Here is a 22,067-nt window from a genome sequence, read left to right as displayed (position 1 = left end):
ATTCTTTTGAGAGAAAATATGCTGTATGCCTTAAGAATGTATAGTCTAGCCGCTTGATCTTGTAAGATACTGTAGAGTAAATTAGAGACATATACAACAATGTGTCGATCTATTTGTGAACCTCTTTCAAATTGGTAAAATAGCACAGCAAATTTTCAACAGTCATCAGTCTCTAACTGGCTCTTTTTCTTGTTCCAGACAATATGCCATCATTGTTTTCAAGGACAAGCCTATGGAACTGTGGGATATCAGAAGCCAGACTCTTCTGAGGGAAATGCCTAAAAACTTCCCAACAATCTCTGCACTGGTCAGTCATACTGTCAGCTGTTCTACTTCAAAATCTTGGGAGGGGTCTGTCAGGAATATATTACTACTTCCCTTTTAGTGTAATATCTATCCCCCTTTGTATTGCATTTGTTTTTACCCCTCTGAGAGATGTTTTCTGAGATGACTCCTTAGGTTACAGGTAGTACAAAATGTATGTGTATGTACATGTGTATGTGTATGTGTACAAATGCTGGTGTGCCAGCCAAATTGAAAAATAAGTATATTCACAGGAGTGGTCACCTTCCAACAACCTGAAAAGCTTGAAGAAAAAGCTATCCCAGGACCCCACAAGTGCAGCTGGATCCCCTACAGTGGAGTTGTTGCCCACTATTGGAACTGAGACTAAGACACAAACAGGTATTTTACCTACATGTAGCATAGCAATTGTTAAGGAATCAAAGAAATACATCCTTGTAGTGTCTCAAATTTATGATATTACAACCCCAAGGATAATTGTGTTTGTATATTGTATTGAATTTTTCTGTTAAGCATAACCATTGCATGTATGGTTGCTTTCTTACAGATAGCAAAAAGTTGGCCAACCTCACAGTGCGTGAGCATTTCGTGTTCACTGACTCAGATGGGCAGTTGTACCACTTCATGGTGGAGGGGAACATTGTCAAGGATGGCTCAAAGATACCTCCTGATGTGAGCTGATCTTAAAAAACCTTTTAAAGCAAACCTCTGTGTGATATAGTCTGTCTAGAGGGGTACGATATGTTACTGTCTGCGCATTCACATCATCTGGAGTGAAGGACCGATCTGAAAGAAGCAAAAAGGACCCTGGGATGCCCTTCTTTTTGCTATTCTATGTGCCACCTTTGTTTTGGTTACAGCATTACTCAGCAAGGAGAGGGTTGATATGCCAGCACTTACGAGTACTTGGACTTTTTCTCATTAGTATAGCCATTATGGAAAAAAATCTTGCAGTTTTTACATCAAACTAAGACAATATAACTGCTGACTTTTCAGACATGGGGTAAATTTCTGGTGGCTACCCTGCTACCTGCCAAGGGAATAATACAAAGGAAAATGCCTCTAGAGGCTAAGCCCTCTGCGATAATCCTGACAATAGCTTTTGATGCCCTGTGTATCTAACATACATGTAACTGATGTGTCTGCACAGGGAACAATGGGAGCTATCACCTGTATAGCCTGGAAGGGGGATACCATGGTCCTGGGTGATGTGGATGGGAATATCAACATATGGGACCTGAAGGCTAAGATATCCAGGTAAATTTTCAAGTTAATAGATTATCCTACTAGTAATACTTCTTTTGTGTCTCCAAGCTCTATGTGCTCATTAGTCATAGAAACTGTATTAGCTTCTGTCTCTCTTCTGGTAAAACAAAACTAAAGCATGTTGAAATCTGACTGCTCCTAAGACCTGAGAACAGACTTATGATTCATTTGATGTACTTCAGAGCTGTACCAACACATCGAGGATGGATCAAGAAGTTGAAATTTGCACCTGGTCGTGGCAACCAGAAGATCCTAGTTCTGTACAATGATGGTGCAGAGGTGTGGGATGCTAAGGAGGTGAGCTGGAACAAACAGATCTGCGTGAGTCATGAAACAGAAGTGGAGTATCTGCTTCTTGTTGTTAGTGTACACAGCAAAGATATTCCAAAGGATTGTCACTCAGTCATGACTGTTGCGGTGGACTCATAGATTCAGTGCAACAAACATGAATTTCTGCTACCACAGTCATGAGCTGATGCTTTAACAATTCTATAAGGAATACGGCTGTCTGTACATATGGTGTGAGGTGGGGACACTTCAGTTGATGGTTTGGTGAGGAAGGTTTCCTCTTGTTATAGTGTCTGGAATGATGGTGCAATTGTTTAATGGTGTCTGGTATGGTGTTTGTTTGAACCTTCATTTATTAATGAGAAGCTCAAATCGGCCTGCGGGCCTGTTTTCTTTGAGGTCATGAGGGAAGAGTTAATGGTGAGACAAAATATAACAAATATACTGATTACATCATTAAAGTCATAATAAATCTATAAAAATATCATTACACATACGTGGTACAAAACACATTATAGAGTGAAAGCTGGTATATGCTTCATGTCCATTCATGTGGTGTGTTTTACACCAAGATTCTTCTTGCAAAATTTAGAACATTGAAATGAAAATACTGGAATATTTTCTAGGTTGAAATGGTGAGCTCAGTGAAGTGTCCCCGTGACATGGCAAAGGTTATTGATATCGACTGGGCATCGTCGGACAAGCCGGTGTTGGCGTGTGATGATGGCACAGTCCGAGTAAGTGACATGGACATGAAGAACGCCTGTGCACCAGTCACTGAGAGAGACATCACAGGTAAGCTCTGCACAAACCTACAACACTGGTCAAGATCATTTGGAAAGATATAAGAACAAATTCTAAGACAGAAATGAAGATACCGTGACATGAAAGAAAGCAAGTGCTTTTGCAACATTACTAAACCATTACTGCACATTTAGTGATAAACTGGAATTGATATTTTGGGCTTCCCATATGGTGTCCTTAGAATTTGATGAATTTCCATGTTTTGTGACAAGTGTTCATTTGCTTGTGCCTTTATGTGGTGTCCACTAATCTCTAATCGACCCTTAAGGATCGCTTTTCTTGGAGTTCAAGAGAAACCAAAGTCACAGAATCATAAATGAACACAAGTTGGCATTGGAACATTTCAGCCCCAAGTTGCTTTAAAATGGTTGGAACTAAAAGTAGGCGGTAACGGGCATCAGGACATGTTAAACCTCCACTGCAGCAAGAAAAGCTCTTTTCTGGTGACGAAGGTGCTTTCTTCAAGCAGTTGTTCCTTTGTTTGTTGCAGAGCCAGTATTCTCACCTCACCTGGTGCCCCCAGCAGCAGCCTTCACTGTCAAGTACCTCCTCCAGCACCAGCCTTGGAACACAGACTTCAGCTACTCACTCACAGACTTGTACGTCAAAAATGTCATGAAAATAGAACACAAATGTTTAGAAACACTACATTCATATTTCATACTTGGGAATAACAAGAGAAATTGGTGGAATACTCAAATAAAAGTGGATCATAGTCAATGGTTTAGGAAGTTAGGAGACTTGCATATTCATAGATAATTCCAAACTGTCGTGTTTAGAACATTCTTGCAGTATTACATGTTTTTGATAAGTTACTCATCCCGTTCACCCTGTTCTGTGCTTCAGGCATGGAAAAAATGGCGAAGAATTACAGAGAATAGTCAACGAACAGCTTCAGCTCATTCCAAGGTGAGGCTGTACTGATGAATACTGAGTTAAGCATTTTGTCTTTTTTAAATTTTATAGTATACAGTCAGTATGTATATATATATATATATGTGTGTGTTAGGTTCTAAGTTTTTCTTGTAAAAAGTCTGTTTTGACCAGCGCAATGACATGAATCTTTTTTACAACAGATGTGAAAAGATATTTGTTATTGTGTAGTGACCTCCAGGAGTACCTCCCCATCTGCCCATATGGAACAGCCCAGAGATGTCTGATTGTGTCCAGACTGTTTGGGGATGAGTCGGAGCTGCACTTCTGGACAGTGGCACTACACAACCTGCGCAGGGAACAGGCAAGACTGGCCGCCGGCATTGATAAGGTAAGGGGTAAGATGTGAAGTTCTGTGCATGTTTTAGAGCTGCATTACAAATGGAGAGCTTACAAAATAGTGTGTTGATTGTAGTATGATACAGGGTTTGCTTTCAAAGCATTGTGAAGGAGGGGTGAACAACAACCCATTTGGTATTGGTCAATACTGCCATAAAATAGCTTTGTAAAGGGGCGTCCCTAGCTACCCTATAGTGACTTGGACTAATATACTGTAAATGCAGAAATGGTTGCGGGGATTTGATTTCACGGTAGGGAGAAAATTGAGTGTTCGCTGTGGTTTTGAGTTCGCATTTGAAACAATAGTAGCGCTACAGTCACACAATTGAACTGCTTTTCACGGTGGTTTTAAGTTTGTGGTAAAGGGTGCACCACAAAAACATAAATTTACAGTTGTTTCTGCATTTACAGTAGCTATCCAATCTAAACCAGTCTTTGGTTGATTTATTGATAAGTTGATTGATTGATTGATTGGTTGGTTGATTGCTTGATTGATTGATTGATTAATTGATTGGTTGCAGGACCTGCTGCCATCCACCCCCACGTCTGACATGTTCCTGCCGGTGGACTCTGCCAGCAGCAGCCAGGGGGACCTCCTGGCCTCCGAGAACACCACGGGCAGCAGTGGAGACACAACGTCGTCAGGGTACTTCCCGCTCGACGCCCTGTCCCTGGACACCTGTTACGACATCCTCTGTGATCAGCCCTTCTTTCAGGTACAACTATTGTTGTGGGTCAGAAATAACACTGCATGCTTGTATCTTAGCACTTATTCATCAACTTGGCAGTTCCCTACAATTTTCTTCTCATTGTTTGGCAAGGTAAAAACCTTGCTCTAGACTTGTAGCATCATGGAAAATTACTCTTTCGAAACATTAGTCTTTCTTCCCACCTAACAGAAATACCAGTTGGAGAGGATCAACCTACATGACAGTAAGAGAGCCACATATGAGCACACACAGCACTGTGCTGAGAAACTTCTCATGTTAGGCCAGGTATGGTCAACTTCTTCATTCCAATGATTATAGACAGTGAGAGATCTCATCATAGCTCTAAGGCTGTGACAACATTTTGTATAGCCAGCTTTTTTGTGTGAATTTTGTTTTTCCACTATTGTAGTACAATTGTGAAGATGTATACTACCACCTAATACCACATAATGGATTTTCTAACTTAAGTATCAGGGCCAGATACCCTGCCCATGATAAAACAGAAATAGCCTTACTAAGCTACAAACACCACATGTGACCCACAGAGTGACAGAGCAGTGCAGCTGTACCTGGAGACAGACGCTGACAACGAAAACTACTTTTCAGATTCCCTGAGGTAAGTTAAATGCCAATTTTGGATACATGTATTGATAATGAGGTGAGGAAAGGATCCAGATAGTTTCCTAACTAGTCCCTGCACCTTTTGAAAGGAATAGCCTTAAGAAGACCTAAATTGAACAATGTCACCTATTCCAGGGCATGTCTCATAGCAACCATCCGATCCTCGGGGGCCTCACAGAGCACCATCAAATTGGTGGCCACCAACCTCATCGCAAACGGCAAACTGCCAGGCAAGTAAAAACACTTTATCTATTTTGAACCAATTCAGTGTTCCCAGAGTGAGCCTCCTATCATAGGTTTAATACTATGAATCTGTGCAGCTTGTAATGATCAGTACAAACCTTGTGTGTTACACCCTGAGGTGGTTTACTGGGTATGAAATACAAACTCATAGTAGCAATGATACCGCACCGAGATAGCACATGCCTCCTCGATCCAAGGCAGCATACTTTCCTACACAAATACAATGTTCAGTCTTAAGTCTGATCAGACTCTGACTTCTCCCCACAGAGGGTGTACAGCTGCTGTGTTTGATTGACAAGGCGTTTGATGCCTGTCGGTACCTGCAGGACTATGGGGAATGGGACCAGGCTGCCTGGCTAGCCAAGGTAGGGATTTTTGGGGGGCAGGGGGAGAGACACACGAAATACATTAACATAGTATCACATGTAGTTGAATCATGTCATAGATATTAAACTTTATTGGCTCCTTAATCATACATACTTAAGTTGCCAAAGGTAACTTTTTCAAGCAGTTTTGGGAACAAATTCAGACAAGAGTACCCTATATCAGTATACAAATACATGTACCATCACTTGTTTCTGCCCTTTTAGGCTTCCCTGAACAATGTAGAGTGCTCAGAGGTGATGAAGCGATGGGTGGACCATCTGTGCTCATCTGCTGTCAACTACAAGGTGAGGCAGGCTTCTAAATGTACAACCTCAAACATCCGGGCATGAGAAAACCTGATTACCCAGTATGGGGAGTATTGCAGAAATGTCCATGGTGCTGATTGGTTATCCCATGTCATGTGATGTCCTGCTAGACTCTCAGGTTGGCAATGGTGTAATATTCAGAAATCCCCAAGGTTATCCAGTGCTTTGTGCCAAACTGGTATCTACAGTTTATCATGTGATCTAGATCCACTGGATGGTGGACTAACTGTGTATGATCTGTTTTGTGTTGTTTTTGTAGAGTAAAGCTATCTTGGTGCTGCTATCCCTGGGACATTTTCTAAAGGTGTTGGAGCTACTGTACAGGTGAGTTTTGAACTTTCAAGTTTTCTGATATATATAGAATTGTTTTCAGATTTCTTTTGATTAAAAAAAACATTTTGACTCAATTATCTTAAATAATCAGCTTATGTTTCCTCTAGTATGCGACATTTTGACCGGGCAGCTCTGTTTGCTGAAGCCTGTCTGGAGTTTGGGGTTCTCATCCTAAATGAAGAAACTAATATCCTTTCAGTAGAGGTTTAACTTAGTATTTTTTATAAGTAAATTTGCTGTGAAGACTTCAGAAAAGTAGTACCTTTTGCAAAAGAACAATGTGTTGTCATTTTCACGAACACACAATATGATATTGCAAAATGAGTACCGGTAGTTTTATTTTCACTCTGGCGTTGTATTTGCAGTCTTCAGCCGATGTCATGCATGTAATTGAATATATTTTGACCCAATAATACATGTGATATATGAATTAAACATCAAGAGGTGACTGAAAATTACCTGTAATAGCTGTCATGGCTGTTATGCTACACTGTCTTCCTTGACTGTGGCCACGTTCCCTGATCGAGGCTATATTCCTGGAGTACGCTCGCTACTTGCACAGCCTGGGGAACCTGACGGCCATGGAACACTACTGTCACAAGGCAGGGGGCAAAGGTCAGCAGCTGCTCAGGGACATGCAGACGGAGAACGCCCAGCTTCAGGAGAAGGTGGTCGGGGAAGACAGCGGGGATGGGGGGGCAGACCAGCAGGGAGATGCTGACAACACTGAAGGAGTGGAGGAAGGACTGTTGTTATCTTAAACTCTTCAGATGGTTGGGACTAAGGATGGGTCCAGCTGAGGTGTATTGCAAAAGTCGTTGAACATAAATTTGATGGCATTGATAGAACATTGACTTTAATCTGTTTACATTTGGCTCTTGCATTGGTTGATTCTTATCAAAATTAAAGATGGTGAATTACTTTCACTCAATAATCAAAACCCTTGTCAACTTTGTTAAGTAGAGATTGTATGTATGTTTAGTATGCCTGAAAACCTTGTTAATTATTTTGAGATCGAGATTACCTATGACATCTTGTAGTTGTTGCTCTTGTAATTTTGTGGAAAGGTGGTATTAACTATGAGCACATGCAGATTATTCAAGGCTTTTAGTGTAGCATTCCAATGATACTAAATGTTATTTCTTCTATTTGATGCTGTACACATGGTGTTACTGCAAAGATAATCAAATTGTAGCAACTGCAGTGAAAAGACAGAGGACTCCTGCAAATGAACACAGCTGCAGATTTTGTGGCATTCATTCACTCTATATTGGGGAAACAAGGAACATGCTTTGAGAAACTTGCTGTTGAAGAAATTTCAATGCTATGTATTAGAAATTCATGCTTAGCATTTTATTGGTGTGCAGTTTTTTGTTAGGTAGAGTAAGTCTTCAGTTTTATTGGATAAGCCAAATATGAAAATTTGACAATCTGTTGATGATATTCTTCCAAGAGTAAACCATAACTACTTAGTATACATGTAGAGCAAATGCTGTAAATATTCCAGTACCATGTCCTATTTGCTTTAAATATTCTACAGTGTTGGTGTATTATCAGAAGAAAATTCCTAGGTAAACATGCTAACAAATATTAGACTTATTAAGAGACAAAAGCCCAGCAACAGATGAGATTCTATTGGTATATGTTGCTGTTTGGAGAATTTTGAGAAATAAATGTGCAATTACGAGGATCGGCTTATTTTAAGTAGCTTATATATTTCGTTTTTCCTGATATGAATGTCCTGGTACATGCAAAATGCTTCTGGAATGTGTACACCTGATACAGGCCTCTGTATTTTGTTTTAAGGCCAAGCAGGTTTTATTTCCCTGTGTATTTTTTTTCCGAGTATATAGATCAAGGGGCCAAAATACTAGCAGCTTACTTTCAGTGTGCTACTGTTAGGTTCCAAGTTAACTTTCTATTCCTTCCATCCAGCAAGGGCAGATCTGTGTATATCAAAGATGTCATAAATTGAGAAAGAACCAGGGAGGACTGGGAACATCTTTTTAGGCCCCCCTCTGATGTCCTTTATCACTTCCATGCCTTTTGTTATCTGCTCTTAGTATCAATCTTGGTCCATCCCTGCTGCCTATTTGCTCAACATTGTCAAACAGAACTAACACAGCATTGCCAAGATTGCAGCACTACTTTAACAAAGGGCATTTACTAATGTAAAAAGTCATTCCAAACATCATAACTCTTTCCATCTCTTTATTCATACCTTTCAAAACTTACATATTCTATGTACATATACACGAGTAGACATCAAGCAACTATACCATTCCAAAAGCTGTACAACAGGATGGTCTTGTCACCCAACAATCGAGTATGTTCATTAAAATGTATATGACAAAAAAACTCTCAAGAAGTCTTTGTGGTTTGTAGTTAATTTCAAGTGCTGGATATTGATATGCATACTGTTGCGAAAACGTAGGCGAAATATTAATGTTGTCTGTTTTTACTATATATATATATACATATTACAAGTAAAGCATCACCTTCCTTAGATATAAGTACCAAGTTGCTCTAGGGGCCCTTACAGACCAGAAAAAGTAGAATTGCAGTGTCTTTAACACTTGCTAAACAAGAATGGAAACCTTCCAAGCCTTTGTTTTGTGCAACATGTCAACTTTTTTCCTTCCATTATTCAAGAAAAGCAGATATCTGATCGAGCAGCTTTCTATTGATGGAGAAATCTGCCAAATACAACCTAAGTTTACATAACTAAGGAAAATATGTCTAACTTTCCTTGGGCAACCATGAAAAAAAATACAACTTTTTATAGACTTTTTAGTTTTGGGCGAAATCCAGGCCTTTCCAAGATTCCAAAGTGAATGTTGAGGTCCTTCACTGGGTCATCATCCGTGGTGCGATGCTCATGGCCATCAGCTCCTGGAACAGCAGCTTGCAGGCGTAGGGGATTTTGACCTTGGAGATCTGCATCAGGATAAGACAAAGAAAAGCCTTGGTGAAGACTTGGCTGGAGCATACACTATCTAGTTTCATAGACATCTTTTAAAACAGCATCACTTTGGGAGTGCCCACCCAACTTATCCTAATTTACAAAGACCAGAGCTGAAGCCATACTTAGCAAACAGTGCTTTACCTGGGTTTTGTTCTTGCAGCCCCTGCACTCGAAGGTTTGGTTCCTCAGGTTAGCAATGGCAATCAGGCCGCACAGGTTGCACACATGGACCTGGTACGGATCCGACACCTCAAACAGGCGCTCCCGCAGGAACTGGGCCGCACCGTGGGCGATCTGACAGTCACGCTCCATCTCTCCGAAACGGAGACCTCCGTCCCTGGTGGGGCGCACAAATACAACTTAGCCAATTTTACATTACATGAAGGTACGTTGATAAAGATACACTTTAGATACCTTTCAGGATTATCCAGAATACAACATCGTGCACAGGCAGTATCCTGTATCTACATGCTAGCTATCTCCCAGAGAAGCATCAAAATATATTTGCAATCACTGTTCTCAGAGTCTGCCATATCAAGATTTCATCATCTGCTTCTCAACCTTCCACCTGTCCAAGATATACCAACAGCTAAAAACAGCCACATAGTTAACTTTAAGTGCAAAAGACATTCACACGGTGTCTAGTTACGACAGGAGATCTCACCTTGACCTGCCCTCCATGGGCTGTCTGTTCAGGTTCTGCACAGGACCCCGGGCACGGGAGTGGATCTTGTCGTCCACCATATGCTTTAGGCGCTGGTAGTATGTGGGGCCGATAAACAGCTGTGTGCTTAGCTTCCTGCCTGTGAACCCGTTGTACACCACCTGGGGACAGTGGCATGGAGCACTTTCAGCATTGAACAGATATCTGGTCCTCCTCACAGTTCAATTTAAAGCAACATGTCAGTGTAAAAGACGGCCATATGGTTGTCTTTTCCTTAGTACAAGAATTTTGAACGCATGAATGCCTGCAAAAACAGTTCACTGCACAAGACTGAAGTCATATAACAACTGTCCTCTCAGGAAGAGAGAGTTCTATTTTCATCACAGAAGTCGTGAAAAAAACATTTCATCATAGAGGACTGAGGCCAACAGAAAATCAGTTCTAAGGCCAACTTACAAGAAGAACCTGAAGGACACTGATCCGATCGACTTGTACCTACCTCATTTCCTCTCAGGTGATAGCCGTACTCGTGGAGCAGGTTGGAGATCTTCTGCACGTTGACGGCATCGTTGAAGGGCGTGGCGTCGCCAATCTCGCCCTTGTTGGCCGACACCTTCCCCTGCAGACACTCGATCAAATGGCCGATGGTCATACGGGACGGCACAGCGTGGGGGTTGATGATGATGTCAGGGCTGATGCCTTCTGCTGTGAATGGCATGTCCTGTGGACATAGTTTGGGGAAATACATGTAAGCCTTGAGTTCTGGACACAAACTTCTCCACAAAAGTTCTCAGAACAGCCTAGTGTAGACCAGACAGTAGTCAGAGACAGCGAATCATTTCTTTCAAAGAATTAACAAACTTGTCACAGCTAGAAAGGAAGCTACACTTTGAAAGGAAACTGCAAAAGGAAGGAAAATGCTTAAAGAAGCTGAAGTCCCTCCTTAGTGAGTGAAAGCCAGTGTTCCTGCCCACCTCCTGTCTGTATGTGATCCCACAGGTTCCCTTCTGCCCGTGCCGACTGGCAAACTTGTCGCCGATTTGCGGGATGCGGACGGAGCGAACTCTGACCTTACAGAACTTGTAACCCTCCTGGTTAATGGACACCATAACCTGGGGAGGAACACAGCACAGGAAGTCAGTTCTGCACACAAGACACCCAGTACATATAACAAAGTTTGTGTATGTACCACTTTATGCTAAGGTTAAGCTTATCAGCAAATATTAGAGGCTGCTATGTTGGGCAAAACAGCTACAACTCTCTTCTTCAGTACAAAAAAAACCTTTATCTGTTGCTGCATATGGTATTATATTCCAAAACAAAAGCACTGTCTATTACAGTTTGAACCCCAGCATATACAGAGGTAGTGCAGATAGTTCACTAAGTATAAAGGTCGGCTGACCTGGTCCACAATGCCTGTCTCACTGCTTCGTAGGAAGGTGCTGGAGTCTCGCTTGGTGAACCGCTTGGTCGTGCTCTCAAGCTGGGGACAAATAGTCAAATCTCAACACACTACATTCACAATAAACTCACTAACCTTGTTATGTCAGTCACTGAATTAGACATCAATGAAGATTCTAACTCTCAGAGGCAGAGAAGCATCAATAAAAATATCTTACAATCACTCTTTTATCAGAGTCTGCCATATCAAGATTTCATCATTTGCTTCTCAATAGCCTTCAACCGGCCTGTAACATTTTTCAGGCTGTAGAACATCTTGCCCGTCTCACTTCATTCCTTCTCTGCTTTCCAGAGATCTTTATTTTATCTGTTAATGTACAAAAAGATCAAGAAACTTCTCTACATTAGACATGTTGAGTGGAAGAGCTAGATTCTCCTTACCTCATCTTCATTCTCAGGCAGGGTGACAGTCTTGCCTATAATGACGTCCTCTCCTGACACCCTCACCCCGGGCGCGATGATACCGTCGTCATCCAGCTTGTCGTAGATGGCATTCCTCATGCCTGTGAGGCAGGGAATGGTGACTCAAACATTGTACACACCGAGTATCACAAAGAACATTAGGGTTTTCTACAGATGAAGAAATTCCTGAGATGGGGATTTCTTTGATAGAAAGAATTAGAGTTTATCCCGAATGTGATGTGGTACACAGATAAGTATTCAGAGCCTAGCTAACTCCCAGAGAAGCATCAACATAAATATTTTGCAATCACTCTTTTCTCAGAGTCTGCCATATCAAGATTTCATCATCTGCTTCTCAAACATCAAGTTTCCTGCCTGTGAAGGCAACATTTTTCCTAGAGCTGCGTTAAAACCAACAACAAACATACCTGTGACTTCATCCCTAGTTGGCTTCTCAAAGATCTCTTCTTGGTCCAGACCTTTCTTGGATTCAGACTCCTTGTACGATCGGTAGAACACACTGCGGAACAGCCCGCGGTCAATGGCCGAAGCGTTCATGATCACAGAATCCTCCTGGTTGTACCCAGTGTAAGACGCGATGGCGACAATGGCGTTGATTCCGGCGGGAAGTTCTCGGAAGCGTAGGTACTCCATGGAGCGTGTGGTGACGAGTGGTTTCTGTGGGTAGTACAGCACGTGGGCCAGGGTGTCCATCCGCACGTGGAAGTTGGTGATGTAGACTCCCATGGCCTGCTTACCCATAGCAGACTGGTACGTGTTACGGGGAGACTGGGGAAGGGAACAGATCAGAAATCATCAACAAATCATGCTCAATACCTTGGTTAAAACCAGCCAACTTTAGCTTTTACCAGGCTGTGTCCTATCAATGAAAACTAATATGTAGCAAGGTTTCAACATTTTGATACAATTGTACTGTAAAAGGGGAAATGTTTGCGGTGGTTCACAAACTTAAAAGGCATCGTGAACACTTCATTTTCTGTTACCATTTCCCTGTTTGTTCACAGTACAATGCAACAACAATAAACCCTACAAAATGAACATAAGTCTCCCATCCAATTGCAACTGACCTGGTTGTGATCAGGGAAGGGGATGATGGAGGCACACACGCCCAGAATCATGGACGGGTGGATCTCACAGTGGGTGTAGGTGGAGCAGTAGGCCACGCCCTTGTCCTGCAGGTCATCTGGGGTCATGGCCAACATCACCGTCTCCTCCTCCAGGGTGTCGATGTACTCGACCACACCCCCGGCAACCAGGTCCTGCCAACTGTGGGACATCAAGGCAGGTGCAGTTTGAAAGGACACTGCTAGGGGGCCTAAAATTCCATCTCGATGTCAAGTTCTATGCTGTTTTAAACTTAAGCACTCTGAAGTAGCCGTTTGGTACCCAATTCCCCTATTGGTTACAGAGTTAGGCAGCAGGGAGAAATTTCCACTGTTGGAAGGGGAACGAAGAAAGCCTCTGTCCTAAAGAAACTTTCTCAGAGATCCTCCAGTTTTTTCTAGGAAGCTTTTCAACATGAATGTTTTACTTACAAAACATTCCAGTGTGAATGCTTCCAACACTTTAGCTAACACAAATCCTCGTCATAGTCCAAACAAATGCTACAAACTATAAACCCATGTATGTTGTACATCACAAGCTACTTACACTGTTACAGACTATCTAGTGTCAGTCGCATTGTTTACCTGTAGTTGTTGTACTCCCTCTCCTTCAGCATGTCCACGTGATGCTTCTTAAGCAGGAGTTTCTGTTTCTCCACGATCAGCAGTGGCCGACAGATCCGCCCTGCGTCTGTGAAGATCCTGATCTCCCGCTCCCGGATGTCTCTCACCATGGAAACCTCAGACACGATGATGTCCATCTAAAAAGCAGAAAAACTTGAAAGCTGCAGAATATCATCTTTTTCTCCTCTTACAGATCCAATCAAATGCATTTTGGAAGAGGTTGTCATATCAACACAATCTAGACAAAAACATATGGCCTCTTAAGGTTATTCCACTGAAAGATCCCTCCAGCAATCCAGTAGTATACAAGCTCTTCCAAACTAAAACCACCTTGAAAACAATTTGTGCTTAATACAGACTGGTGAAACTACATTTTGAAGACAGCTAAGAGTTCAAAATTCATTTTAATTCAATGTAACTTAAAAAGGAAATGCTACTGCCAGATACTGACCTGTCTTCTGAGTTTCTTGAGTGTGTTCATGAGCTGTTCGGGGTCCCGGTGCACGCCCACCCAGCAGCCGTTCACAAAGATCTTGGTGGCGTTAGCGATGGCGGAGGGCGCCACCTCCTCCAGGTTCTCCATACTCCACTCCTCCAAGAACTCCAGGATGGGGGAGGGCTGCGAACCCACCGAGATGTAGGCCATCAGGGCCAGGTTCTTCACCAGACCTACAGCCTGACCCTGGGTGCACAGAATACAACATGTCAATGTTATCATGGACCCACAGAGATGTACATGCAGGCCATCAGTGCCCACAGAGATGTAGGCTATTAGGGCCAGAACACATGTTATCATGAACCCATGGATATGTAGGCCATCATAATCCTCAACAGTTTGGCCCTGTATGAACTGGGCACATGATTGAAAACAAAGTTTTAGAGGAAACTGCAGTACCAGTTGCTTACCTCAGGGGTCTCTGCAGGACAGATCATGCCCCAGAGTGAGTTGTGCAGCTGTCTGGGTTTGGCCAGCTTGCCGTCACGACCAATGGGGGAGTTCAGACGCCGCAGATGGGACAGGGTGGAGGCAAACGTCAGTCTGTTCAACACCTGAGGAAAATAAACATGCTGCGGTGATGAGAAACTTGCTTCTACGAGCAACCTTGTGTTGAAAATATTGAAATGTCTCCAAGGTTTCAATTGTTCCCCACCCCCTTTTTCTTCAACTTTTTTTACTTCAAATAACAAGAATACTGTAGTTTATGACGTGAAAGGGACTGAATTGATATACCAAAGCAACATGTCAGTGTAAAAGACGGAAATAAGGTTGTCTTTGCCTTTGTATACGAATTTTGAACACAGCGAATGTCTAAAATCCATTGAACAAGACATATAACAACTGTCCTCTCAGGAAGAGAGAGTTCTATTTTCATCACAGAAGTCGTGAGAAAACATTTCATCATGGAGGACTGAGAAGTTTATGACTTATTCAACAATGGTAGGAGAAGCACTTAACACCAAGTGATACTGAGGGCAGGGTACTAACCTGAGACACACCGGCCCTGGCCTGGTGAGCCTTCTTCTGATCACCCCAGTTTCCTGTGGCCAGGGAATACTTCAACCCATCTGTGATGATTCGTGTCTTGATAGCAAGCTCAAGATTGAAGTCCTGTCAAAGGAACAGAAACAAAACATTCAAGGGGGGCTTGAGTGTTGAGTTTTATTGCGAAAGTCATCTGCCTATTAGAATACCTTTTTCATCTAACTGTAGCTGTGCCTGGACATACCCTGTCATACTCATAGACAGCTCTCCATACAGATTCAAATATTTTTATCATTTCTTCTCCCTTGACAGTGCATGGTATGAGAAAAGATTATTCGTTGATTTTTGTGTGTGTGTTAGATTATTCGTTTACTAATGATTGACAACACTGCTGTCCTTCTACACAGTAAAAAGGGCTAAATTAAGCTCTTCAGGTGTAGGCAACAGGAACCTGCATGTGTATAAAGAATCACTGCCGATATACAGACAGATTCATGAAGATTATGTCATCAATTTTTCTTCTTGTTAAGGAGAAACTTCTCCAAGTCATAAATCTAACACTGCTGTTAAACAACAAAGCAGCCCTTACCTTCCCCCTGTCGATGAACTTCTGGGCATATATTCTGACCTCCTTGGTCAGGTTCTTAAACAGGCCACGGAACAGGTAAGCCAGCAGGGGACCTGCCAGGTCCAGACGCTTGTTGCCATAGTGATCACGGTCGTCCAGCTCTCTCCGACCCAGCGCAGCCAGCAGCAGTCTGTGTACAATGTACCTGGGAAGGAGAGGCAGGGAGAGGTTTTTAGACTTGCTTATGGAGAAACAAAAGGAAATTGAAGGATTTCTGCAATACAGAAGATTTTCTTATAAGATTAGATACAAGAAATATAACAATCTCCAACTAGTTCTTTAAACCAAAGTTCTCCAAGACTTTATATCATGACAGTATACACACACACACACACAGCATCATCAGTTTCACTTTTGAGTTCGAAAACAATGACACATTGGTACTTCACATTCCGATACTGTACGTCTTTACTGCAAGAGGTGTAGAAAACATCTTTATTGTAGCTTTATTCAAGAAGATAGCCTTACCCTAAGAAATAAGCCTTCTTGGTCTCACAGTAGTCACTGATGCCTACATGAGGCAGCATCTCCTTCTGTAGGATCTCTCGGGCGTACTTAATTCTTTTGTCCTTGGTCACACCAGGTTTGGCACCTCTCGCGCCGATGAAGTTCAGGGCCACGTTTTGCTCCTGGATGACGAAGGCTTCATCCAGGGACGGTTTCAACTAGAGTATGGGAACAATTTGCTTTACTTTCAGGTAAAAAATACACATAGCTGAAACTTCAACTTTAAGTTTAAGTAAGGTGCTTTGAAATTTTCTGAAACTCATTATTTGAAAACATGCTCAGTAGACCAGAGTGTCCCCATCTGATGTGTCAGATTTGGTGACTAGATAAGACATCACAGCCTGTGCAAACAAACCAACATTTCAACCTCAGACACAAATAAGAAGCCTGACTGATGGAATGGCAGAGGCCTCGTAATAAAGTGCTGTACAAAGTGAAAACAGTCTGGAACTTGACTATTGTTTTTTTCTCACCATTTCCATCATCTCTGGGTCATCAAAGTCGTAGATGATGTGTTCCAGGATGTCTCTGTCCGACACGAAGCCCAGGGCACGGAAAACGATGATGATAGGAATCTCCTGACGGATGTACGGCAGGACCGCCACGATGCGCTGACCAATGGCACTCTTTCTCTGGCCCTGGTAACGGAAGTAAAAGCATTATAAAATTGAATTGCTGCTACAGCTTTACTGAAGTTAGGAAACTAACTACGGTACCTAATCTTAATGCACAACTGAGTTACTACATTGTGTAACTTGTGCTTTACAACAATGATGTTAACAGTGCACAATGTAAGATGCCTGTGAGGCAGCCATGCTCAGTAGACCAGAGTGTCTCCATCTGAAGTATCAGATTTGGTGACTAGATAAGACATCATCGCATGATTAGATACAACATTTTTTGACTTTTTGAACAAATGAACAGTAATGTGCAGTTAACACAAGAAGTCTCAGTTCCTTCTCCTTAACTTATTGTGTACACCAAACTTACTGTGCCTCCTCTGGCCAGCATGTGGACCCACAGGGTGCTCGTCGGTCTTGACGAGTGCTCCAAACATGATCTGATCTCTCCCGTAAAGGCGTACTTTGAGTCCTTCTTTGCGAACACGTATACTGAGTTTGTTGCCATCTTCTCTTGAGCAATGAGAACTTTCTCTGAGCCATTGATGATGAAGTACCCTCCCGGATCTAAGGGACATTCGTTCAACTCTGTCAAGTCTCTGTCTGTGAGTCCGCTCAGGAGACAGTACGTGGAGCGCAGCATGATGGGAATTTTCCCAATGAAAGTTTTCTGATGCTGTGTCTCTATTCGGTCTTCACCATCTTTGACGATAGTTTTGGTGATGTCTACATACAGGGGAGCTGAATACCTGAGGAGAGACAAATTTCACAATATTATTCTTTGTTGTACCAGAAGCTGTGTGTTTTCTCCACTTCAGTTTTCAATCCTGACAAGTTCAGAATGATCCATGGTCAGGTGAGGTGACATGCACCATTGGCGAGTTTATGTGTGTAGGCTAGCTACCTAGAGAAGCATCAACAAATCTTTTGCAATCACTTTTCTCAGAGTCTGCCATAGCAAGATTTCATCATTTGCTTCTCTACTAAGTTCATGTTACATGAGACCCTGACTGTAAAAAGATAACATTTCCGAGGCTGCAATTGTGCATAGCAAAAATATAAACATTGAATCATCCTAAATAATGATTGTAAGAGAACCTTATTACATTATTACTTACGTCAGGTTTCGGAGACGAGCTTCGTTAGGCATCATGGGACTGGGCGCACCGTCCTTCTCCCAGTGAGTGGGTTTGGACAGGTAGATCTGCTCGAAGTTCAGCAGGTAGCGAGGCTAAAAACAACAGAACACATTTGATTTCAGTGGCCTCATCCTTATAACAGTGCAACAAACATTCAGTCAAGTCAACTACTGTAAGTCTACTTAGATCCGCGGGGCCTAAAATCCGCGGTTTCGGGCAAATGGAAAATCCGCCGTGGTTCTAAATTCGCGCTGGGCGATGAGTAGAAAAAACAGCAACTGAATACTGCCATCAGAAAATGCTTGTTCAATTTTTAAAAATAAAAAATGTTACGAAGGTCGCTACAAAACTGCTTCAAAATCGTCACAAAATGCGGTCTACGCCGAAACTGTGACGGGGACTTCCCGCCTTGTGATCACGTGAAATCTTGCAGTCAACCAATCAGAGCACAGTTTTTCTGACTCTAACCAATTAGCGCTTAGAACAGCGGTAAACATGAGTAAACAAAGATGGCGGCCCAGCCCGGCCCTGCCGCTAGCACGCCGTATTTTGAAGTAAAATCACGGCGTAAAATACGAGTCATCTACGCTACGTAAGCAGAATTTTCACGGGAAAAAAATAAAGGAATAGATTCTCCACCGAATACGACCACAAATGGCGGCAAATCACAGCGTAGGGACTCAAATGCTCGGTTGAAAATCTTGTTTTTCTTTACGTATTTTTGCTCGCTTTCTTGAAAAACAGGTTTTTAATGAGATCAACGTATGTCAGAGGCACCGATATCGATTGTTTGCAAGCATAACAATAGCAAGAAACAAAACAGTGTGATTGTACAACGGTAGACGGCGTCCCCAAGCCCCTAACAACAATGCAAAGCCCAAATTGTGGCGTGTATGTCGATAATTATTTTCTGATTTCTCGGTAAATTACTACTGTATATGTGTAGCGGTCGGGAGTAGCGACGCCGCTCGGCCAAACTTCTGCGAATCATATGTAATATCACTTGTTTACACGTATGTACTGTGTAAAAGTTTGTCATGTTTTACACAATCGCGTGCATTGTTTATGTGTCGCTTTTCCCTGAAGTCGAGCTCTATACTTAACCTCCATGAGCTCACTTGTAAATGTGGGGAGGGGGGCAAAAGTACGATAAACATATCCGCGGGGAAATTGATTCGCGGCGCAGAGGTCGCCGCGGATTCCGCGGATCTAATTATACCGCGGATCTAAGTAGACTTACAGTATATTCAGATGAAGTAGTTCATGTCTATCTTTTTGGAATACTTATGAACAAGTTGAAGTTATCTGAAGATTAAGATCAAATACAGAAAATGACTGGTGCAATGGCAAAGTGAGTACAGTAAAGGACTTAAACTGTTTTAAGTTAACTGATAAAAAAGGTTGTACCAAGGAGGTTTTATATAGAAGGAGAGCGGACGAGCTAGCGCCCCGCTGGGTCCTTTTGTTTCGCCCCGCTGCGACCCATTGTGTATAGCTGGCGCGGCGCCGTCTTTGAACCGATGCGTGAATCGCGGTTTTCTATGCAAAGGAGCTTCGGCATGACGTCACACGTGCCGAGCTTGAGCCGACCGGCAGCCGAGATGCCTCGGGTTTCCGACGATTTCCTTATTTGGAACACCCGGTAGGGTTCGGCTGACGTCATCATTCGATCGAGGACAAAATGGCGGTCATCTGGATACTTGAATTTTTACCGTGCGACGAACTAGGGCGAGTTTTTGGTCATTTTTGTTGACAAGTCTCTGTTTTTTAGCGTCAAAAATATAGATTCATACCTATATTTCATGTTGCCACAAAAAATTTGTATCTTTTTTCTTTGGTAAGTTTTCGTTTTTTCTGAGTAGCTGAAGGGGTCCTCGTTCCAAATTTGTTGTTTTGGTCAACGGAACCTGTGTAGATTTTCCGGCACCTGGGAGTGACTTTTTGTATGATTTTCGTGCATGGAGGTCCTTGGTTCGTATCCATGGATTCTTCGGTCATGTTTTGGATAGCTATGTGTTTCCTTAGGAGACTTTTAGGCCGATTTATTTCGGCTCCCGATTGGCATGTTTACAGAAGAACTTCAAGAAGGTGTATGCGAGCCTACCCTGGGATGCAGACTGTATATCGGGCCTTTTAGCTGGTTTCTTTAGCCGGTTCCTTCCCCCCAATCCCTTCGGCGACCGAAAGCTCCAAGCCCGCCGATGCCGTAATTAGCGCATCGGGGGAGTCTAGTCCGGTCGGGCTGAGTTCTTGGACCGCCGCCGAAGGAAATCGCTAGCGACCCGGTACTAGTCTGGGCTCCAGGGTAATGCGAGCCAAGTCAAGCCTTGGTCAAGCTAAGTTTGTAATTTCTCCTCAGTCGGCATATATGCACATTAAAAAATACTGTTCTCTAAGACTTGTGATTTTCAAGCCATCCGGCGGTTTTGTACACATTCTCACAGACTTCGCAATCAAATGTACCGCGGCTGCCGGCGGCAGCGTTGGTTGCCACATAGTGCTTTGATTCTCGCCGTTAGAGAGATCATCTTCCACGTTGCATTCTTGTAACTCAAATGTTTCAAAGTCCTCCTCAAAAGTAACTGCTGAAAAAAAGATCGAAGTTGCTCTACAGAGTCATTATGCCTCCTTGGTCGCACCCGTGAAAACAAAGCAAAGTCGCCAAGCTGGGCGTGGGGTGTATGCATATCGGGGTAATTCGCACCTTGACGCGACATTGACTTTTCACACCCGTTACACGCATAGTACAATAGAGACTTAGCTCGTCCGCTCTCCTTCTATATAAAACCTCCTTGGTTGTACTTTACAGTTTACTAGCTGTTTCCCAACTTCCCAAGTTGTTACTGTAATGTCACTGCTGGTCAGTACTGAGAATGTCATGAGAACTCACAGGCACTTCAGCTTCCATGGTGAGATGCTGTGCCTCGGCCTGCAGGTCGATCTGCGGAGAATCCTCCACGATCCGCTGCACGGACATCTGGATGAACTCGTCGAAGGAGTCCAGCTGCTGGCGCACCAGACCCTTCTCATCGAAGTACGAGCTGATGACGATCCAGCACGCCTCCTGCCACAGGTCCGGCGTGATCTCATCAGTCTCATCTTCCTCCTGGTACGTGTATTCTGCAGGAAATGTTGTACATATATCATTAGGTGGATATCCTACTTTTTTTAACCGTTTAGCTCCTTTTGAGGTTTATTAGTAGTTTCAACCGTCACAATTGTATTCATGACAATTATATATGTATATATTGCATATCCTTACTTTTCAGGTCCGAACAAACCATTCATAATTTCAAGAATGATAAATTTATGGCAACAGGAACCAGGAACTGAATGATTCAATACGTGTAGCTGTAGAGCAGCACACAAATCTAAGCAAATTATTGATATTCTTTCTGGAAAGTAGTGAAGAGCGGCCCAAACTGGAAACCAGAATCTTCCTGCCTGGCTGAAAGTATCTTTCTCTCCTGAGATAATTTTGCTCGCCCCCCTCCCACTCTGCTTCAGTTCAAAAAAATTCAATTCAAAAGTAACCAGCAAATGCGAGCATTGCTCTTTGGGTTTCATTCTTTGCAACCAAGCACTGTACTTCATTAGCAATTGCCAGAATATGCGCATGACACATATATCAAATTAGAAAACAGGCTACTAGTATGATATAATTTTATGATTCGGCGGGAACAAAGAGTGCCGAGATCTTCGGACGCTATCTGGATTCAGGACACGAAATCTCACCTTCATCGATTTCAAACATGATTGTAGTCCTTTGTTACTCTTTGTGAATAACTTAGGGGTTGCTCTGTGTATTGGTCGGGAACAGATGGCTCAGGAGAAGCTGGATTGCTGAAGGATTCTGAACCCGCAGCTCCAGAAGCGTCACTGCGCCATTGCTGGCGATTCGTACTGTGCATGTGGTTC

General features: G+C 42.8%; 2 protein-coding genes across 3 annotated transcripts in view; one reads left to right on the top strand and one right to left on the bottom strand.

The window, feature by feature from the left end:
* Positions 1-8,890, top strand: part of LOC136430385 (WD repeat-containing protein 11-like) — a 14,945-nt gene extending 6,055 nt beyond the window's left edge. The window contains exons 13-30 of one of the 2 annotated variants that reach the window (XM_066420933.1): positions 199-307; positions 558-684; positions 851-975; positions 1,454-1,560; positions 1,752-1,866; positions 2,484-2,652; positions 3,152-3,260; positions 3,508-3,570; positions 3,766-3,925; positions 4,455-4,649; positions 4,833-4,928; positions 5,189-5,259; positions 5,400-5,494; positions 5,775-5,872; positions 6,098-6,178; positions 6,459-6,523; positions 6,640-6,719; positions 7,046-8,890. In XM_066420933.1, the coding sequence (XP_066277030.1) occupies positions 199-307; positions 558-684; positions 851-975; positions 1,454-1,560; positions 1,752-1,866; positions 2,484-2,652; positions 3,152-3,260; positions 3,508-3,570; positions 3,766-3,925; positions 4,455-4,649; positions 4,833-4,928; positions 5,189-5,259; positions 5,400-5,494; positions 5,775-5,872; positions 6,098-6,178; positions 6,459-6,523; positions 6,640-6,719; positions 7,046-7,293 (2,113 nt within the window). In that variant the 3' untranslated portion in view covers positions 7,294-8,890. Of the gene's footprint in view, positions 1-198; positions 308-557; positions 685-850; positions 976-1,453; positions 1,561-1,751; positions 1,891-2,483; positions 2,653-3,151; positions 3,261-3,507; positions 3,571-3,765; positions 3,926-4,454; positions 4,650-4,832; positions 4,929-5,188; positions 5,260-5,399; positions 5,495-5,774; positions 5,873-6,097; positions 6,179-6,458; positions 6,524-6,639 lie in introns of both variants that reach the window. The other variant, XM_066420932.1, reaches the window with a different exon arrangement.
* LOC136430386 (DNA-directed RNA polymerase II subunit RPB2) lies at positions 8,729-22,067 on the bottom strand. The gene is made up of 20 exons (XM_066420934.1): positions 21,885-22,067; positions 21,040-21,269; positions 18,129-18,241; positions 17,381-17,759; positions 16,864-17,028; positions 16,352-16,548; positions 15,845-16,028; positions 15,259-15,381; positions 14,679-14,822; positions 14,224-14,454; positions 13,734-13,909; positions 13,113-13,311; positions 12,453-12,813; positions 12,004-12,125; positions 11,564-11,644; positions 11,136-11,273; positions 10,661-10,882; positions 10,162-10,322; positions 9,639-9,834; positions 8,729-9,469 (listed from the first exon to the last, which is right to left on the bottom strand). Exons 1-20 carry the CDS (start codon positions 21,901-21,903, stop codon positions 9,380-9,382), a joined length of 3,531 nt encoding a protein of 1,176 aa, XP_066277031.1. The 5' UTR covers positions 21,904-22,067; the 3' UTR covers positions 8,729-9,379.

This window comes from Branchiostoma lanceolatum, chromosome 3, assembly GCF_035083965.1.
Source record: "Branchiostoma lanceolatum isolate klBraLanc5 chromosome 3, klBraLanc5.hap2, whole genome shotgun sequence".
NCBI lineage: Eukaryota > Metazoa > Chordata > Leptocardii > Amphioxiformes > Branchiostomatidae > Branchiostoma > Branchiostoma lanceolatum.
This window is presented reverse-complemented; position numbering and strand designations above follow the sequence as displayed.